The following is a 16430-nucleotide window of genomic DNA, read 5'->3' on the forward strand; positions in this document are numbered from 1 at the left end:
TATTTTTAAATATAGGTGATGAGGAAAGTGCCTGTGGGTGAGTCTAATATTTGCAATGCAGACTGTAAATGTTATCAACTGCAAGTGCAACAGCTTAAAAACTTTTAAAATGTTGGCTGGAATTTAGTAGGGAAACTATGAAAGGCATTTGTTAAAAAGGTATGTTTTAAGCTTAGGAAATACATACCTCTAGCTAGCACTTATTGAAAGCCAATTGCAGAAATCTTTCCCAACTCGAGACTAACAAAATTCCTTAAAGTCAGTAGTTATCTGCCATTTACAGGGGTACAGTGTTGCTTTTCTACTTCAGTGACTCAAAATGCAACATCTCATTAACTGTACAGAATAACGGGTCTGTAACTGAGCATATTTCAAGTGGTGAGACCCATAGTTTACCCCTAGGACATACAATACAAAAACTGTATTCTTGTGACTTAACTCCAATGTAGAGCATACACACGCTCTTATTATGTCTCCCTGTAGTTTCAAACTACTAAATGATATTTCTTCCATTTGACATGCATTTTCCTTCTCAAGTGTCCCCCATTCATTTCTGAAGATGGCTATTTATAACATTATTACAGTACAAAGAAGCTGAATTCAAAGGCAGTGCTTGATTATGTGGGTGCAATATAAAGAGCTTAAAGCCTAAATACATTCTCAGTGGAGTCAGTCAAGACTACAAGGAGATAATATCAGTATAAAAGGCCCCCGTATTGTCCCCTAGGGACCTAAACCTTTAGGGAGCCTTGAAACAGAGCAGCGTTGGAGAGGCAGGAGGTCACAGTCAGCACGGGAGGGTAACTCTTACCTGGCCAGCTAACATCTCATAGAGCAGCACTCCATACGCCCACCAATCCACAGATTTCCCATAGGGCTGGTAAGCAATAATCTGTATAATAGCAAAGAAACAAAAGAAAAAACACCTATGTTAACTAACACCCAGTCTTGTGACGTATTATATAAATAGTGACATGCAGAGATGAACATATTTCCTTGAAAAAGCCCAGAAAGACAATCCTGAAATCCTCACTCCAGCTAAACCACTGGTTTCAGTGGGAGTTGGACTGTTTTGCAAATGTTAGTCTAAACCTGCCTGTGTCTTTTGGTTCTCTGATATCTTGGGAAATGTGGTCTTAAGAGACCTTGGGATGTGCATCTGAAGGCAAAGAAGGAAGTACAGCAGCACAATGTAAGATACAAGGCAAAAATGTTATCCATCCATTTTTGTCAAAGCTTGAAATCATGAGACTCAATTTACAGATTATCAATAATTAAGCCTTCTTTTCTTTTCAATATTTATATTTTTGTTCTGCTGTAAAAGGAATAAAAACTTAAGAAAAGAGCAAAACCCTGAAAAGCTCACATACATTTTCCCAACTTGCACGATTAAGATACCCTTAGTATGAAGCTAGATACCAGCTACACCAAAGAGAAAGGGCTTTCTGCTGTTCAGCCTAATGGAAATGTCAAGTATTTTGCATCCTCTGGGTTCACATCTGACTCACATTGAAGCACAAATTGAGTTCTGACACAACGAAAGGCTGCAAGTGCCAACAGCACGCAGGTCCCCTCGTGCGTCATTTTCTTTAATCGAGGCCTCTTCAGAGATCAGCGATAATTTATTTAAGAGATGCATTTGGGCATGCTATAGAGGAGTTTTGAGGTGCAGACGTTCTCTCAGATCTCCTTCTAAATAACTGTGAAGGGATATTATGAATCATGAAGGGACGCAGGACATCCCAGCCACTGTCCATCCACGTCGGGGAAGGCAGTATCAGCCCCTCCAGCCCCAATGCTATCGCTCCACTAGAACGAGCAGAGAACTGAGGCAGTCATTACTCCATATGGGCTTGCATTTATTGTCCTGTTTGCATGCATTTTTATTCTTCGTGAAACAACTTTCTAAGAGAAGAACATGTTACATAGCCTAGATATTTTTTAGTTGTCTGAAAGAGAAGTTGAACTGGCAAGTTTTGTAGTTTCTCAGGAAAAGAGTGAGTCACCAGTTCAATAAAGCAGGACTGCCTGGCTACCAAATAAAATTATAGTCTCTATGTGAATACGTTTTTCACTGGTATAACAGCAGCACATGAATTAAAAATTACTGCAATGTTTCTAAGCAAAGGATTTCAAAATGAATTGCACTTTGAAATATATTACACAACCAGAGGTAATAATAAGATTCTCAACTGGAAGGTTCTACCTAAAGGCAATCTTTATTAGTTGTCTTTTAGCAGTCATATGGACATTCATTTCATATTATAGGGGTTGACATACTTGTTTATTCTCCCTTTAATTTCTATCACCAGTACGTTCCCAGAGGTCCACTGGAATCATTGTTGCTTCTGAAAGACCAAACACTTTCAAAATTTTATCCAGAAAAAATACTGGCCTTTACACACAGAAAACGATAAAACATTCGAACCTCAACCCTTCTCCAACAATCTCTCCTTGCCTTATGGAAAAACGTATCAGAAAAAAAGAGGATGTTTTTCAGAAGGTCATTAATTTATCGGGGCAGAACACTTTGTACAGTAAGTGCGCTTCATGTAAGTGGTTTTGGTAGGAACAGTTTATTTCAATTAGCAAATGAGAAAAAGATGGATCCATAGCACTGAGAAAGAAAATACTGCTACACCGTCATGGTTCTCATCCTGGCAGTCAGGTCTGTCCAGGAGGCCACCGGCTTCTCTTCCTATTGTGAAAGAGTTTGATGGGATTATTGAGGAGAGGAAATCTTTTCAATATGGCAATGCAATACCACAATATGAGAGATGTAACAAAGCACGGACTCAGTGACGCTGCTTGTTTATCCAGCAAGAGGTGAGTCAAGATTGGGCTGTTCTCTAAATAGCATTCTCATCAGCAAATGTAATCTGTCCCAATTAAATCTGCCTTTGTGAGGGAACATCAAGCAGAATCATCAAGAGAGGTAGAATTAACATGAAAACAGCTCCCACATTTAACCTAACATACGGTCAGAGTCATTAAATTTTTGTCCTATCTCATTGGCTAAAACATTTATTTGATGCCACATGCCAAGATCAGCAGAAGCATTTGACAAACAGACCAGTGCCCCCTCCGAGCTGGCACACACCTCTCTTGCCCGGACGGGATGCATGATGGAAGAGTGGGATTTGAGAAATAAATATGGACCTTAAGTTCCACTGGGACTGGAAAGGTCCCACTGCAAAAAAGTCCCACTGCAAATGCAATGAAAACACTTTTTGTGTTGAACTTGTTGCAACGTAAGAAAAGGTGGTATTGTCAATGTCTGCTGCTCTACCCTGGAAGTTTTTTCCTTTCATCCTAATTAAATACACCCAGTTTGAATCACCAGCTTAATCTTGGTAAGGGTATGATACAAGTGAAACACAGAAAAGCAATCTGCCACGTTCACTCACCAATCTGCGTGTCATGCACGGAAACCGGCGGTTATACTCATGATATTGGGAGCTATTCAAAGCATTAATTGGAAAATGTAAACGAGAGGAAAGAACGCTTACTTCAAGGAAGGAATTACATGGGGGAGGAAGCAGATGAGTTTTCAATATACAGGCATACATGCATTGCTACCAAGTCAGCAAGTTCTATATGTCATATTTTCAGTAGTTCCCTCCTCCTTATCCAGAAATCATCATGTATTACCTCCCAGCTGCCGCACTCAAAGCCATCATTGGCTGCCTTGCAGCAGCTGCCAATATAATCCTATATGCATGTACAAATTTTGGTATCTTTTAGAATAAGTAGGTGTAGTAACTAGTGATAGGATGAGAGGAAATGGCCTCAAGCTGTGTCAGGCCAGGTTTAGACTGGGTATTAGGAAAAATGTCTTTACTGACAGAGGATGTGGCCAGGCTGGAAGGGGTCCAGAGAAGGGCCACCAAGATGATCAAAGGACTGGGAAGCTGCCATACGAGGATAGGCTGGGAGAGCTGGGTTTGTTCAGCCTTGAGAAAAGGAGGCTCAGAGGGGATCTCATCACTGTGTACCAGTACTTAAGGGGTACCAGTACTTAAGGGGTACTTACAAAGAAGATGGAGGCTCCCTTTTTACATGGAGTCACATGGAGAGGACAAGGGGGAACGGACACAAGTTCCTCTTGGGGAGGTTCCGACTGGACACGAGAGGGAAATTTTTCACAGTGAGGATAGTCGCCACTGGAATAATCTCCCCAGGGAAGGGGTTGACTCGGCCACGTTGGACACCTTCAAGAGTCGTCTGGACAGGGTGCTGGGCCATCTTGTCTAGACTGTGCTCTTCCCAGAAAGGTTGGACTAGATGATCCCTGAGGTTCCTTCCAACCTGTGATTCTGTGATTCTGTCATTCAGTCAGGCACTGGCACAGGCTGCCCAGAGAGGTGGGGGAGTCACCATCCCTGGGGGGGTTCAAAAAAGGTGTAGTCCTGGCACTTCAGGCATAGTTTAGGAGGCCTGGGGGTGTGGGATTGGGGTTGGACTTGATGATCTTAGAGGTCTTTTCCAACCTTAATGATTCTATGATCCTATGATTCTATGACCTTCTGTCCCACTGCAGTGTGCAGAGCAGACCCACAGAGCAGTGAAGGAGTTCATGTGCCTAGGAATGAAGATCTGTTCCCTCCCCCAGCTATGATGTCCGCTTTCTACTGGTCAGGGAGGAGTGGAAAGTTGATGGGACTCTTCCCTTCCCCTCCTCCTCCATCACCAATTTAAATGATTGCCTTTTTCGTCTCCTTTTCATTTCAAATGTTCCATTTTCCCTACCTATTACTGTATTTTAAAAGCTCTGTCTTTTCAGATGCTGTGGATTTGAGAGTTCAGGAGGAATTTCTCTCATCAAGCCAAATTGGCAGAGGGATGTTGATTGCTTCCCCCCCCCCCCCCTTTTTTGCCTCTGAGGAAGGCACAGTTACGAGCAGGACACAGAGATTAATACCAGCAATTTGTAGGAATGTTTAGATCATTGCAGCTTGCAGCTGGTAGCCAGTTGGGATGAAAGGATTATATCCCAGAGGCAAGAGAGAAAGTCTTCTGTGAACATATCTTACGTCTACTGGAAAAGTTAAAACTCAGTTATTAAAAGAAATAAATATTACTAGCACAAGAAACAGTCAAATGCAGACTCTCCAAACCTCTGCAATACCTGTTAGCCTCCCACAATCCTGGCAAATGCAAGGTTAGAACTTAAGGTTTTGAGGCTATTAGATGGAGAAGAAGGGAAACAGAGTTTCTAATTTAAATTCCTCTGAAATTCCAAGTCAGTGCTCTAGCTGCCGCAGGGATGCTGATGGTGGGGTTCAGTACTGCACCACAGGCACAATCCTTTCCTGATAATCCTCTTGACATCTATCTCCTTCTGCCTCTCTTGACTGGTCAAGGAAATACAAAATATTAATTCATTTCACAGCTATTTTACCACTCTGACCATAAATATTTAAGTACAGCACATCAATAAATATTCTTTACTAGATAAGCACTTTCTGCCTGACAGAAGTGGTCAAATCTGGGATTCTACCAGTTTAATCTCTGCACATTTTTGAAATTGCATAGGATAAAAAAATAATATTAATTCTAGTGCGTTATATACCCAATAACAAATGCTAACTTTTCCAATCATTAAAAAAGGAAAGCACTATTTTACAGTACACCAAAGTGTGCAAGTCCATTTTGCTGAATGCAGCACCATAGTCCCCTGCTTTTCTGTCTGGAGATCATATAATAGAATCATAGAATCATTAAGGCTGGAAAAGACCCTTAAGATCATCAAGTCCAACCACTAACCTATCACTGCCAAGTCCACCACTAAACCATATCCTCAAGCACCTCATCTACCCTTCTTTTAAATACCTCCAGGGATGGAGACTCAACCACTTCCCTCGGCAGCCAGTTCCAATGTTTGATAACCCTTTTGGTGAAGAAGTTTTTCCTAATATCCAACCTAAACTTCCCCCGGTGCAGCTTGAGGCCATTTCCTCTCGTCCTATTGCTTGTTACTAGGGAGAAGAGACTGACCCCCCCTCACTCCAGCCCCTCTCAGGCAGCTGCAGAGAGCGAGAAAGTCTCCCCTCAGCCTCCTCTTCTCCAGGCTAAACCTCCCCAGCTCCCTCAGCTGCTCCTCATAAGACTTGTTCTCTAGACCCTTCAGCAACTTCGTTGCCCTTCTCTGGACACGCTCCAGCACCTCAGCCTCCTTCTTGTAGTGAGGGGCCCAAAACTGAACACAGTACACGAGGTGCAGCCTCACCAGTGCCAAGTACAGGGGCACAATCACCTCCCTGCTCCTGCTGGCCACACTATTCCTGATACAAGCCAGGATGCCATTGGCCTCCTTGGCCACCTGGGCACACTTTTTTCACAGAATCACAGAATCACAGGTTGGAAGGAACCTCAGGGATCATCTAGTCCAACCTTTCTGGGAAGAGCAGAGTCTAGGCAAGATGGCCCAGCACCCTGTCCAGACGACTCTTGAAGGTGTCCAACGTGGCTGAGTCAACCCCTTCCCTGGGGAGATTATTCCAGTGGCGACTGTCCTCACTGTGAAAAATTTCCCTCTCGTGTCCAGTCGGAACCTCCCCAAGAGGAACTTGTGTCCGTTCCCCCTTGTCCTCTCCATGTGACTCCATGTAAAAAGGGAGCCTCCATCTTCTTTGTAAGTACCCCTTAAGTACTGGTACCCCTTAAGTACTGGTACACAGTGATGAGATCCCCTCTGAGCCTCCTTTTCTCAAGGCTGAACAAACCCAGCTCTCCCAGCCTATCCTCGTATGGCAGCTTCCCAGTCCTTTGATCATCTTGGTGGCCCTTCTCTGGACCCCTTCCAGCCTGGCCACATCCTTTTTGTACAGCAGGGACCAGAACTGCACACAGAGCTCCAGGTGTGGCCTGACAAGTGCTGAGTAGAGATAGATGATGACTTCTCTCTGCTGGCGATGCCCTTTTTGGTGCAACCCAGCATCCTGTTGGCCTTCTTGGCCGCAGCAGCCACTGTTCGCTCATGTTGACCTTTCTGTCCCCCAGGACCCCCAGGTCCCTTCCCACAGAGCTGCTCTCCAGCCAGGTGGATCCCAGCCTTTGCTGCGCTCCCGGATTATGTTTTCCCAGGTGCAAGACCTTACACTTCTCCTTGTTGAACTTCATAAGGTTCTTGCTGGCCCACTCTTCCATCCTATCCAGATCTCCCTGCAGAGCAGCTGGCTCATGTTCAGCAGCTGTCAACCAGCACCCCCAGGTCCTTCTCCTCCAGGCAGCTCTCCAGCCACTCCTTCCCAAGCCTGTAGCGTTGCACGGGGTTGTTGTGACCCAAGTGCAGGACCCAGCACTTGGCCTTGTTGAATCTCATACCATTGTGTGAAGCCAGCTAAGATGTCCCTGTATGGTCCTTCCAGACATGTTATCTCTGAACTCTGTCTGCGGGTAGTTCATGTAGAGGCAGCGGGGGCTCCTTCAGACCGCACTAGAGTCACAACTTTATTTCCCAAATACTAATGAAAAGAGCTAATTCTCGATGTTTGAGTGCAACACACTCGCAGGACTACTCTACTCTAGATACCTTCAATGGTTTATGTAGATGTAGCTCATCTATCTCCACCCAGCAGGGAATGCTACTGTGCAGATGCATCCTCATTATAATGTATTATAAATTTATAAATTTTAGCCCATGGAAACATGCTGAAATGCTCCTGCCAAGGAAAATATGAACCTTACTTTGAGGTTTACCACAGACCTAGTTAGCAATTTGTCAGTCACAATAATGTCTTCAGAAATGAAAGAAAATCAGCCAACTGAAGAAAAAAATATCTGCTCGTAAGGTAACAGAAGACTGATTTCCTCCCAGTTACTGAATGCTTTGGTAAAAGGTTTATTTCTTTATATGGAATTTCCAAATAAAGTAAAATAAATCATTCCAACACTGACCCATATTGGGTATTTTGGCACTGACAACACGTTCTTTGGTATTATCTGGCACAAGACTATTGCCACAGAAAGGACACTTCTTAATTTGTAATATTGGCTTCATTTATGTTTTGACAGGAAAAAATGAAGTACAGCTCTGGTTGTTCTGATACCCTGCTGCAAGCAACAGCAATTTGTGAGAAAACAAGGTTTTATAATACACAATATTTCACTCTGAAAAGCACGAATTAGCAACTGGAAAAAAAAACAAACTATTTTTCATTCCAATTTCACAGAGATGACAAAATTTACCTTAGACAGTAATTTACTTGTCCATGTATAAATCTCTCATATTCCAAAAACATTCAATTACAGCCAGAAATGTTCCAGCCAGAGCTGCCTCTTGCCCAGCACTCAGCGAAACACTGAGTGTCTTGGATCAGCATACAGCCTCTTGTGTTGAATTTGCAGCCAAACAAATCAAGACTCTTGAAAGCTCAGTATGCACAAATACCAGATTTTAATATCCAGATATTTGAATCAATTCCAAATCACCACATGTGCTTGTTTTTAATGTTTTATACCCAAACTATTGAAATACAAATCATATCCAGACTAAACCCCTTAACTCTAAGCTCATATTTATCACAGTGCTTTAAAGCAGAACTATGTTTCTCACGATGACATTTTCGGTTCAGACCCACTGCAGTTAGGTTCGTGTTTGTGGTTTTCAGTGACTTGAATGCAGCACTGGTATCACCAAGTCACAGAAAACTCAAGGCAAATTATGGATTTATTATGTCAACTCCATTCAAACCCTGATCTTACAGCTTTGATGAAGCTTTCAACAACTGGAGCTTTCCTGAGATCAGGAGCAGTAACTCACGACACCTGTGTACCATTTGTAAGACATGGCCTGGGAAAGACTACAGTAGTGTTGCAGGGAGGTCAGAGAAAAGCTTCAAGACCTCGTGAGTCCCTTCCCAAAAACCGATGAGTGGTTTGTGATTTCCTGAAAATACCAAACAATCATTTAGATATTTGTATTTTGGCAGTTGTGTAAACCTATGGTGAAAGACATTAAAGAAGCTATATTTGCTCCCAATAAAATGTTTGCTGACCTTATCAACAACCTCAGCAACACCCATGAAGTCTCTATGACTTCATGAATTGAAGCACAAAGTTAGGCTAATAACGTTCCAGGCTACAAATCTGAGATCACAAGGTGGTGATCCTGCTTTTTTAGTCTTTTGCAGTGTGAACAAAATCTGCACTGATCTCATAAAAGGCTAGGTTTTCAATCAACTAGATATTTTGAAAAATAGTAAAGTCTTATTGATAGTATTGTATTAATTCACAAAGTTATTCAATATACCTGCAGAAGTATAAATGATACCATCCACAGAGTATCCAGAGTTACAGCTATCAAAACTTGGTGCTGCAAAATGTGCGTAGGGACAATTTCCATTTGAGAGACTAAAAGTTTCTTGAAATGGTAAATATTTACCTCTGGTGCAATGTAGTCTGGAGTGCCACAGAAGGTCCTGGTTGTTACTCCATCTAACATATGCTCTTTGCACATTCCAAAATCAGCAATTTTGATGTGTCCTTCTGAATCCAACATCACATTATCTAATTTCAGATCTCTATGAAGAATCACAGTAATTTAATATTATTAATGTTTAGGATCACCTAAGACCAACTTATCTACTTCTGAGTCTAGGTGAGGAATATGTGTAGCTATCTAGGGGGCAGAGGGGACAGTCAGCACTCCAGATGGAGCCAGGCACCTCGCTGCAGACACAAGGATGACCGTAAGCCCTGAAACTGGACAAATAATCAAGAGATGGATGTATATGACCATGAGCACATTCACACTGAGACTTCAGAACGTGTAAAACTATTAAACATCACACAAGAATGCACAAGATCACGTTTTACATTTTCAAGCATTTTCAGCTGGGCAGAGCACGGACATCAGAACAGCTCATTAGAGCAGTGGCTTTGGCTTACAGCACCCCAGCACCAACACACCAAAAAGAACATTACAATGATGGTTTTTATAAAATATTTTTTAAAATGCATTGAAACATTAAAGAAACTGATCTTTTCAGGGTTTTAAAAATAGCTCAGAAATTACTTATGTCAGATTATACTCACCTATAAATAATCCCTCTGTTATGGAGAAAGAATAACCCAACTGAGATCTCAGCTGCATAGAACCTGTATGAAAAAAACCCAACAGATTTCTTATTGCCTCATGATTTCCTTCTGACAAAATATTTTGGAAATTCATCGTGGCAAAGAATTATAGTATAATAGCATATAAAGTGTATATCATGTAGTGTGTGTATATATATATAAATATAAAAATATATGTTTCAGGCAGATGACATAAAAGAAACCTTACTTCAATTTGACTTTAACAGACACATCTTGAGTATTTGATGATAAAATAATGCAGAATTAAAAATAAAAATTGAAAATGCCTCCCTAGACCACAAAAAAATGGTGCATCTGGAGCACTGCATTTTACTGCACTGATCTGAATCTGCCTGCAAAGGTCATTATCTCTGATCACATATCAGTGCTGAATTCAGGATGCAGCCCAATTTACATTGCAATTCCTATGGCATGAAATAACTTGCAGAAATAGCTTTCCTTTACACAGGCTGTTAATGGATTAATTACAGAAAGCTAATTAAAATGATTACCACATAAAATATAATTGCTGAATGTGGTTAAAGGATATATAACATTGATGGATGTTTGAAGCCAGTTGCGGTGGAGCTGTACAAATTTTATGCAAGAAGATTATTTAAAGATTGGATTAATTTTTAGGCTAGCATAAAGGAAAGGAAAGCTTAGTTCTGAAACACTTGATCAGAGGCGTTTGTGAACGTGTGTGCTGAAACACGCTCCACAGGCATAAGCTGTCATAAAGCACCGTAGCTTGCAACGGGTGTTGCCAAGGTGCACTAGCTGGCAGCCAGCGGTGATCTGACACCACCTAGACTGTATTTAGCGAGTTGTTGAAATTTTGCTTTGTATCTCAAATACCTATATTTAGAAGGCCTCTCATTTAAACACGCCCTGATTATTTAAATTGAAATGAGAAATTATTTTAGCTGAATTCTTAGTTGGTCACACTTGATTTTAAAGTTTCATTGGTAAATGATTTATGAAACACTAATAAATGATGAGATGTTATAAGCGTGACTAAAATGGTACTGATACGGTACTGAATGGTACTGAAGTAGGATCACAGAAATTCTTACAAGTTATACATTGAATTTATCTTGTATAAACTATAATTATATTGCAATGCTGAGTCTAGTTGTATTGCCTTTCCCTATGACATGAATTCAGACTGAAATGTTCTACTTCTTTTTTTATATTTGCTTTTAAAAACAATACCAGAATACCAAGTAACATCTTTAATTTCCTGTTGCCTTGTTTAAATTCTTGTCACTTCTAAAGTAGGCATTGCATGCCTTTGTTCGTGCTGTATGTTTTGAATGAAAAGGCGTAGCTACCTTTGGTCTATGTGTGCAAACAACATTTTCAAAATAAATTTCAGCTTTTGGGCTGAAGGAGTCCAGCCTAGTCTTCATACTGAAGCTGGGAAGATGCTACTAGATAGCATGAAAAAGAAACCTAATCCTCTTACAGTATAAAATTAAGATGATTAAGAATTAAGATGACGACATGATTTAAATACATGAACGTGAACACTCACACTGCTTGCGGCTCCTTAAATTTTCCTACTTGCTGAATATGATACATGAGATCACCACCATTCACATACTCCATAACAAAATACAGTCGGTCCTAGGATAAAGTATTAAAGGTTCACATAAACACATTAGAGAAAATATTAGATATGCATTGATCAGCAAAAAAAGTCACTAATATGTTATTATAAAGCTTTTAAGATTATTGGGGCTGCTTGTACATTCTGGCAAAATTGATATATCAGGAAATGGAAGTGAGATGTTTCCTAAAACCTGCAAGAGTAAGTGACGGATGAGATCTGTCTGGATTTGCCAGTTTTAGTGACGCGCTTTTATGTATTATTTCTTTACAATGGTTCCCAGAATAATTCACATGCAGTTCTGTCTAAAAAATCTGCCTCTCTAAAAGTAAATGTAAAAAAACCAAAGATGGTTGAAAATCCTTGCTTTGAGGCCATTTCTAATCCCTCCGAATAAGATTTCCTTTGGAAGGTAGAAGATATTAAAAATATATTATTTTGATTATTATGAAGACTCAAGACTAACAGTCGTTGTAGGCTTTACAAAATCATCTGGAACCTTTACAAGTGACACTAAGTTGTTTCTTGCAGGAACATATGTCAGCCAGAAGACCACGGCAATACGGTATTTTGGAGGGAGATTTTTTTGCACAGTGAGGACTTTTAAAGGCCATGTCCAGGTATCTCAAATCAGACATGACCATAACATATTTGAGTTCACTTAAGTAATATTTTTCCTACCTACTGACCTTCAGACAGTAAGGCTTGAAACAGTAGGTCCGTCCCCCTGTTTTCAGAGGACTAGAACTGAGCTCTTCCAAGTGACTTCACTAAGAACAGTGTTGATACTCAACAAACATCTTTGATTTAAGATGGGTGATTTTGGCCACCTCACACTGAGAATTCTGGTGGACAACACTATGGCAGGTTTACTTTCTGCAGTCATAACATGATTCAGACAGCATGTACGATGCATTAATGGTCTTCCTCCCAGTCAATGAAGACTGATTTTACTTCAGTTATTTTGGACAGAATCATTATCCTGAAGTATCTGTAGAAAAGTTCTGATCCAACATTCTGATGAGAGATTGACTCATTGCTAAGATGCTCCAGTTCAATCTCTACTTCCTCTCTTTCCTTCAGGAGCGTGCATTGAAAAAGAAAGTCTCTAATTGCCCAGTAACAAAATTTTCAGCACATTAACACGCATTGAAAAGCTGTGATTTCCTAACCTGGGTCCAACAGACAAGCCATAGGCAAAACGTTTAATTGGCCAGATTGGATTTATAAAATGTAGCTTTTTGTATGAATTGCCTTATTGTAATACCTATGGCAACAGAAGCTGAAAGCACTAACAAAAAATAGTTTTTCCTATGGTCACAGTTTATGCCTTTTCTGCTCCTTCATATACAATTTCTCATTTTTGTAGCTAATCTTAATCCTTCAGAATATTTCATAGCAGCAAGTGCAAACCACTCAACTCTTAGGAAGACATTAAGTAAATTAGGCAAAGGTGTTAAAGATTTATCTAGGCCTTTATATAGCTCCATTGCTCTTGTACATAATAAAACAATAAAATTATACTGTAAATACTAAAAACTCCAACTTTTTTGCTCATTCCCCTTAGTCAGAAAACACTAGACATTTGTACTTTTAAGATTTTAGATTTAAAATGTAGTTGCTCTGAAGAAAGATAAGAATAAAAAAAGTGGTTTTTCATTTACTGATAACATTAAGCTTTTTGGTTACTAATGAAGTTATATAAAGATAAAGAATTAAAGGGAGATATAAGTCTATTTCTCACTAGGACCCCTCTTATTACAACAATCTTTCTACAATAAGTAGAGACAGAAGAATATTTTAGAAAGCAAGAATTACCAAGTGCAATAGTTCCCAGATTCACATTTTATTGTGTTTATGTCCACAAATTTGTTGCATTCCGGCCATTTTCTGCTCAGAGATTTGTAGATATTAAAGAGTTTGAAAATGCCTCTAACAATACAGACAATTATGCTGTGAAATGGTGGCAGGATGGCGTGGTTTGTTTGTGGAATATTACAATGGTATTACTTCCAACTAGCTGCCTGTTATGTCTTTGGGTTTTTTTTGGTTTTGATTAAACACCATCAACAATGTAAGTAATAAAAGATATTGAATAGTTGAGTGAACGAACAACAACATATGTCCTTTCATTGCCCCACCCCTGGGGCACTGGTTCAAGGCCATTGTCTAAAGATGGCTACAAGGTGAGACAGGCAGAGACTTGATTTCTCGTCAGTGAAGACCTCTACCCAGCCTGGAACATTTGGAGCCAGTTCACTAGTGTCAGAGCGTATCCATGCCCACTCGGCAAACCAAAAGCACACTGGTTGCCCCTTGTCTACCACGCAACTTTCCATGTCACCCAACAGACTGGTATGGTGCTGCGGGATTGCCAAATTCACCTGCGGTCTGTCTCTGGAAGATGTTTTGCAATATAGTGCAGAAATGTCCGCTCTGCATATTTATAAGGAAGGAAGGAAACAACCCCAGTGCTTTCCTCTGCGCCAGGGGTGCCAGAAAACTAAATTAAATCCATCAACATTGATTCATATCTAATCACGTCACGGTACAACAACAGCCATTAAGACTTTTCAAGAACTGCCCTCAGATCCTTACGAGTACTTACGAACATTCGGGCATCTGGGCTTAAGGCTCTGACAGAGCAAAGCACACATTATTAAATTTATGAATTTTCACAGTGGTCTGCCTGAATTACTGTATGAAGAAAAATTTTTAAACCTAGGTTTTATACTTAAAATACAAGTGGTAATTACATGCGGTATCTCTTTCTTCACCATTTTCTATGTGCAGAAGCTGTGATATATAGGTTGGATGATAATAAATGTCATTGAACTGATAAAATCCATGATCATATAGTATGGAAAACGTCAGGGTGGCAAGAAAGACAGAGCTCACGTACAACTGTTTGGAAACAAGAGTGAAGCTGTGTCAGGAATGGTGGTTTATCTTGCAATGCCAGGACTCGTTTTTCAACCATTGTACATTCAACATCATCATCCTGAATCACCACATCTTTTTTCAGTATTTTGATTGCATAGAGCTCCTCCGTCCCCTTCCTGTCTGCTAGCATCACCTGCACAAAGAGAAACAACAGGGTGAAAATCTTCCTACCTGCCAAGGAGGGAAGGTGACTCATACGCCCGAAGATTTGTGTAGATGGCAATCCAGCTTTTCCTTTTATCGGTATAGACTAACTTGATCAAAACTCCAAAAATACCATCATTACTCACCCATTGCATTGAGCTGTACCAGTCATTTCAGGCAAAGCCTGTGCCAAAATCCTCTGGTTAATCGCAGGCACATTGCCAAAGGGCTGATTTAAGTCCCAGGGGACTTCTTCAGTAAAGGGCACTTTATCATGTAAGTGGTTGTTCAAACAGACAGAAAAATAGCAGTTCTTTCTTTCAGCTAACAGATTTCAAATATATATACTATTCCTGGGTTTTGCCCAATATTCAGCCTTACCAGTGTTGGTGACTTCCAGAACTGGCAGAGTGACCTAGGTAGTAAAGCCAGAAAAGCAGACTTAATTTCCTTGAAACTGCCAAGAAGTGAGGACCTAAAAGTCAGCAACTGCTTCTTACATCCTGCCCAACAGTCTGAGTTTTTTTAATTTTTATTTTTCAAGAAAACTGCCCAGTCATGACTGAAGCCTGCCAGCCCTTAGGGAATCACCCTACTCCATGTTAAGAAATCCTCTCTCAGAAACGCACATCCTTTTGACTCAGGATTTGGCTTCTTAGAGAATTATTCATTCATTCTTCCTCAAGAAAAAAAAGAAAAAATAATGAGAGCGGAATAGTTATGAAGAATTCCTACCTTCCCGAAGCTCCCCTTTCCAAGAACCATGAGAAAGTTGAAATCTGTCAGCTTCACCCTGTCCAGATTGTTGGATGGCACACTTGAGTTCTTGTCTTCTGTTGGAGTAATGACTTTGTTACCAGCTGGCCCAAGTTTGGCTTTCTGAAGAACATACGCACACATACACACACAAAAAGAGGAAAGTAAGAAGAGTAGCCCATTTTCTTGGCAGAATGGGTCACTGGGTGAAGGTTAGAATTGGAGATGACCACATTTGAGGCGGCATTCCCAGGAGAAAGGCTGCATAACAAAATTTGCACAGACACAACTTCAAAGACTCATTCCGACAATACTTTTGACATTATTGAGTGAATTAAAGTGGAAAAAATGTGTTCATGTACAACCAGATAAAAGCAAGTACACTTATCTGGTTAGAAGAGCAAAACCAAAGCAAAAACCAAAGCCAAAGAAAAAAAAATCACTTATTTTCATGCCAAAAGCAGGCTCATCTGTTGTTTTTGTTCTGAAATACAAAAAATGCTTTTAAAAGATCATGCTATAATCTACATAGGGTATATTAGGATATAAACAGTCTCTTCAATACATTCTCTTTTAAAATGTAATTCTTAAAGGCACTGCACAGCAAGAGTTAGGAAATCTTTGACATGCATTAAGAAAAATAACCTACATTAAAAGAAACCAAAACACATGAGAATTAATGCAGATGAACATGGTCACTTTCAAACTAGCATACAATCAACTTTGATTTTCAATCAAGTGTTGATCTGGAAAAGGAAGGAAGGGAAATATTACATACAAAGGCTCTGCCTTCGTAAGACATTCTGGTTTGCAGAAGGTTGCAACGGCCTCAGTATTTCATATGAGACACCATATAATTGCTCAAGTAAGTTGCATTTCAAATCTCCAAGTTAAT

General features: G+C 40.3%; 1 protein-coding gene across 3 annotated transcripts in view; it reads right to left on the reverse strand.

Annotated features, from left to right (window-relative positions):
* The window catches only part of PRKCA (protein kinase C alpha), a 163933-nt gene that overhangs the window by 13916 nt on the left and 133587 nt on the right, over positions 1-16430 (reverse strand). For all 3 annotated transcript variants that reach the window (XM_064467307.1, XM_064467308.1, XM_064467309.1), the window contains exons 9-14: positions 15515-15658; positions 14595-14768; positions 11618-11709; positions 10039-10101; positions 9386-9524; positions 812-892 (exon numbers count right to left, since the gene is read on the reverse strand). In XM_064467307.1, coding sequence (XP_064323377.1) covers positions 812-892; positions 9386-9524; positions 10039-10101; positions 11618-11709; positions 14595-14768; positions 15515-15658 — 693 coding nt within the window. The remainder of the gene's footprint in view (positions 1-811; positions 893-9385; positions 9525-10038; positions 10102-11617; positions 11710-14594; positions 14769-15514; positions 15659-16430) is intronic.

Source organism: Phalacrocorax carbo, chromosome 16 (genome assembly GCF_963921805.1).
Source record: "Phalacrocorax carbo chromosome 16, bPhaCar2.1, whole genome shotgun sequence".
NCBI lineage: Eukaryota > Metazoa > Chordata > Aves > Suliformes > Phalacrocoracidae > Phalacrocorax > Phalacrocorax carbo.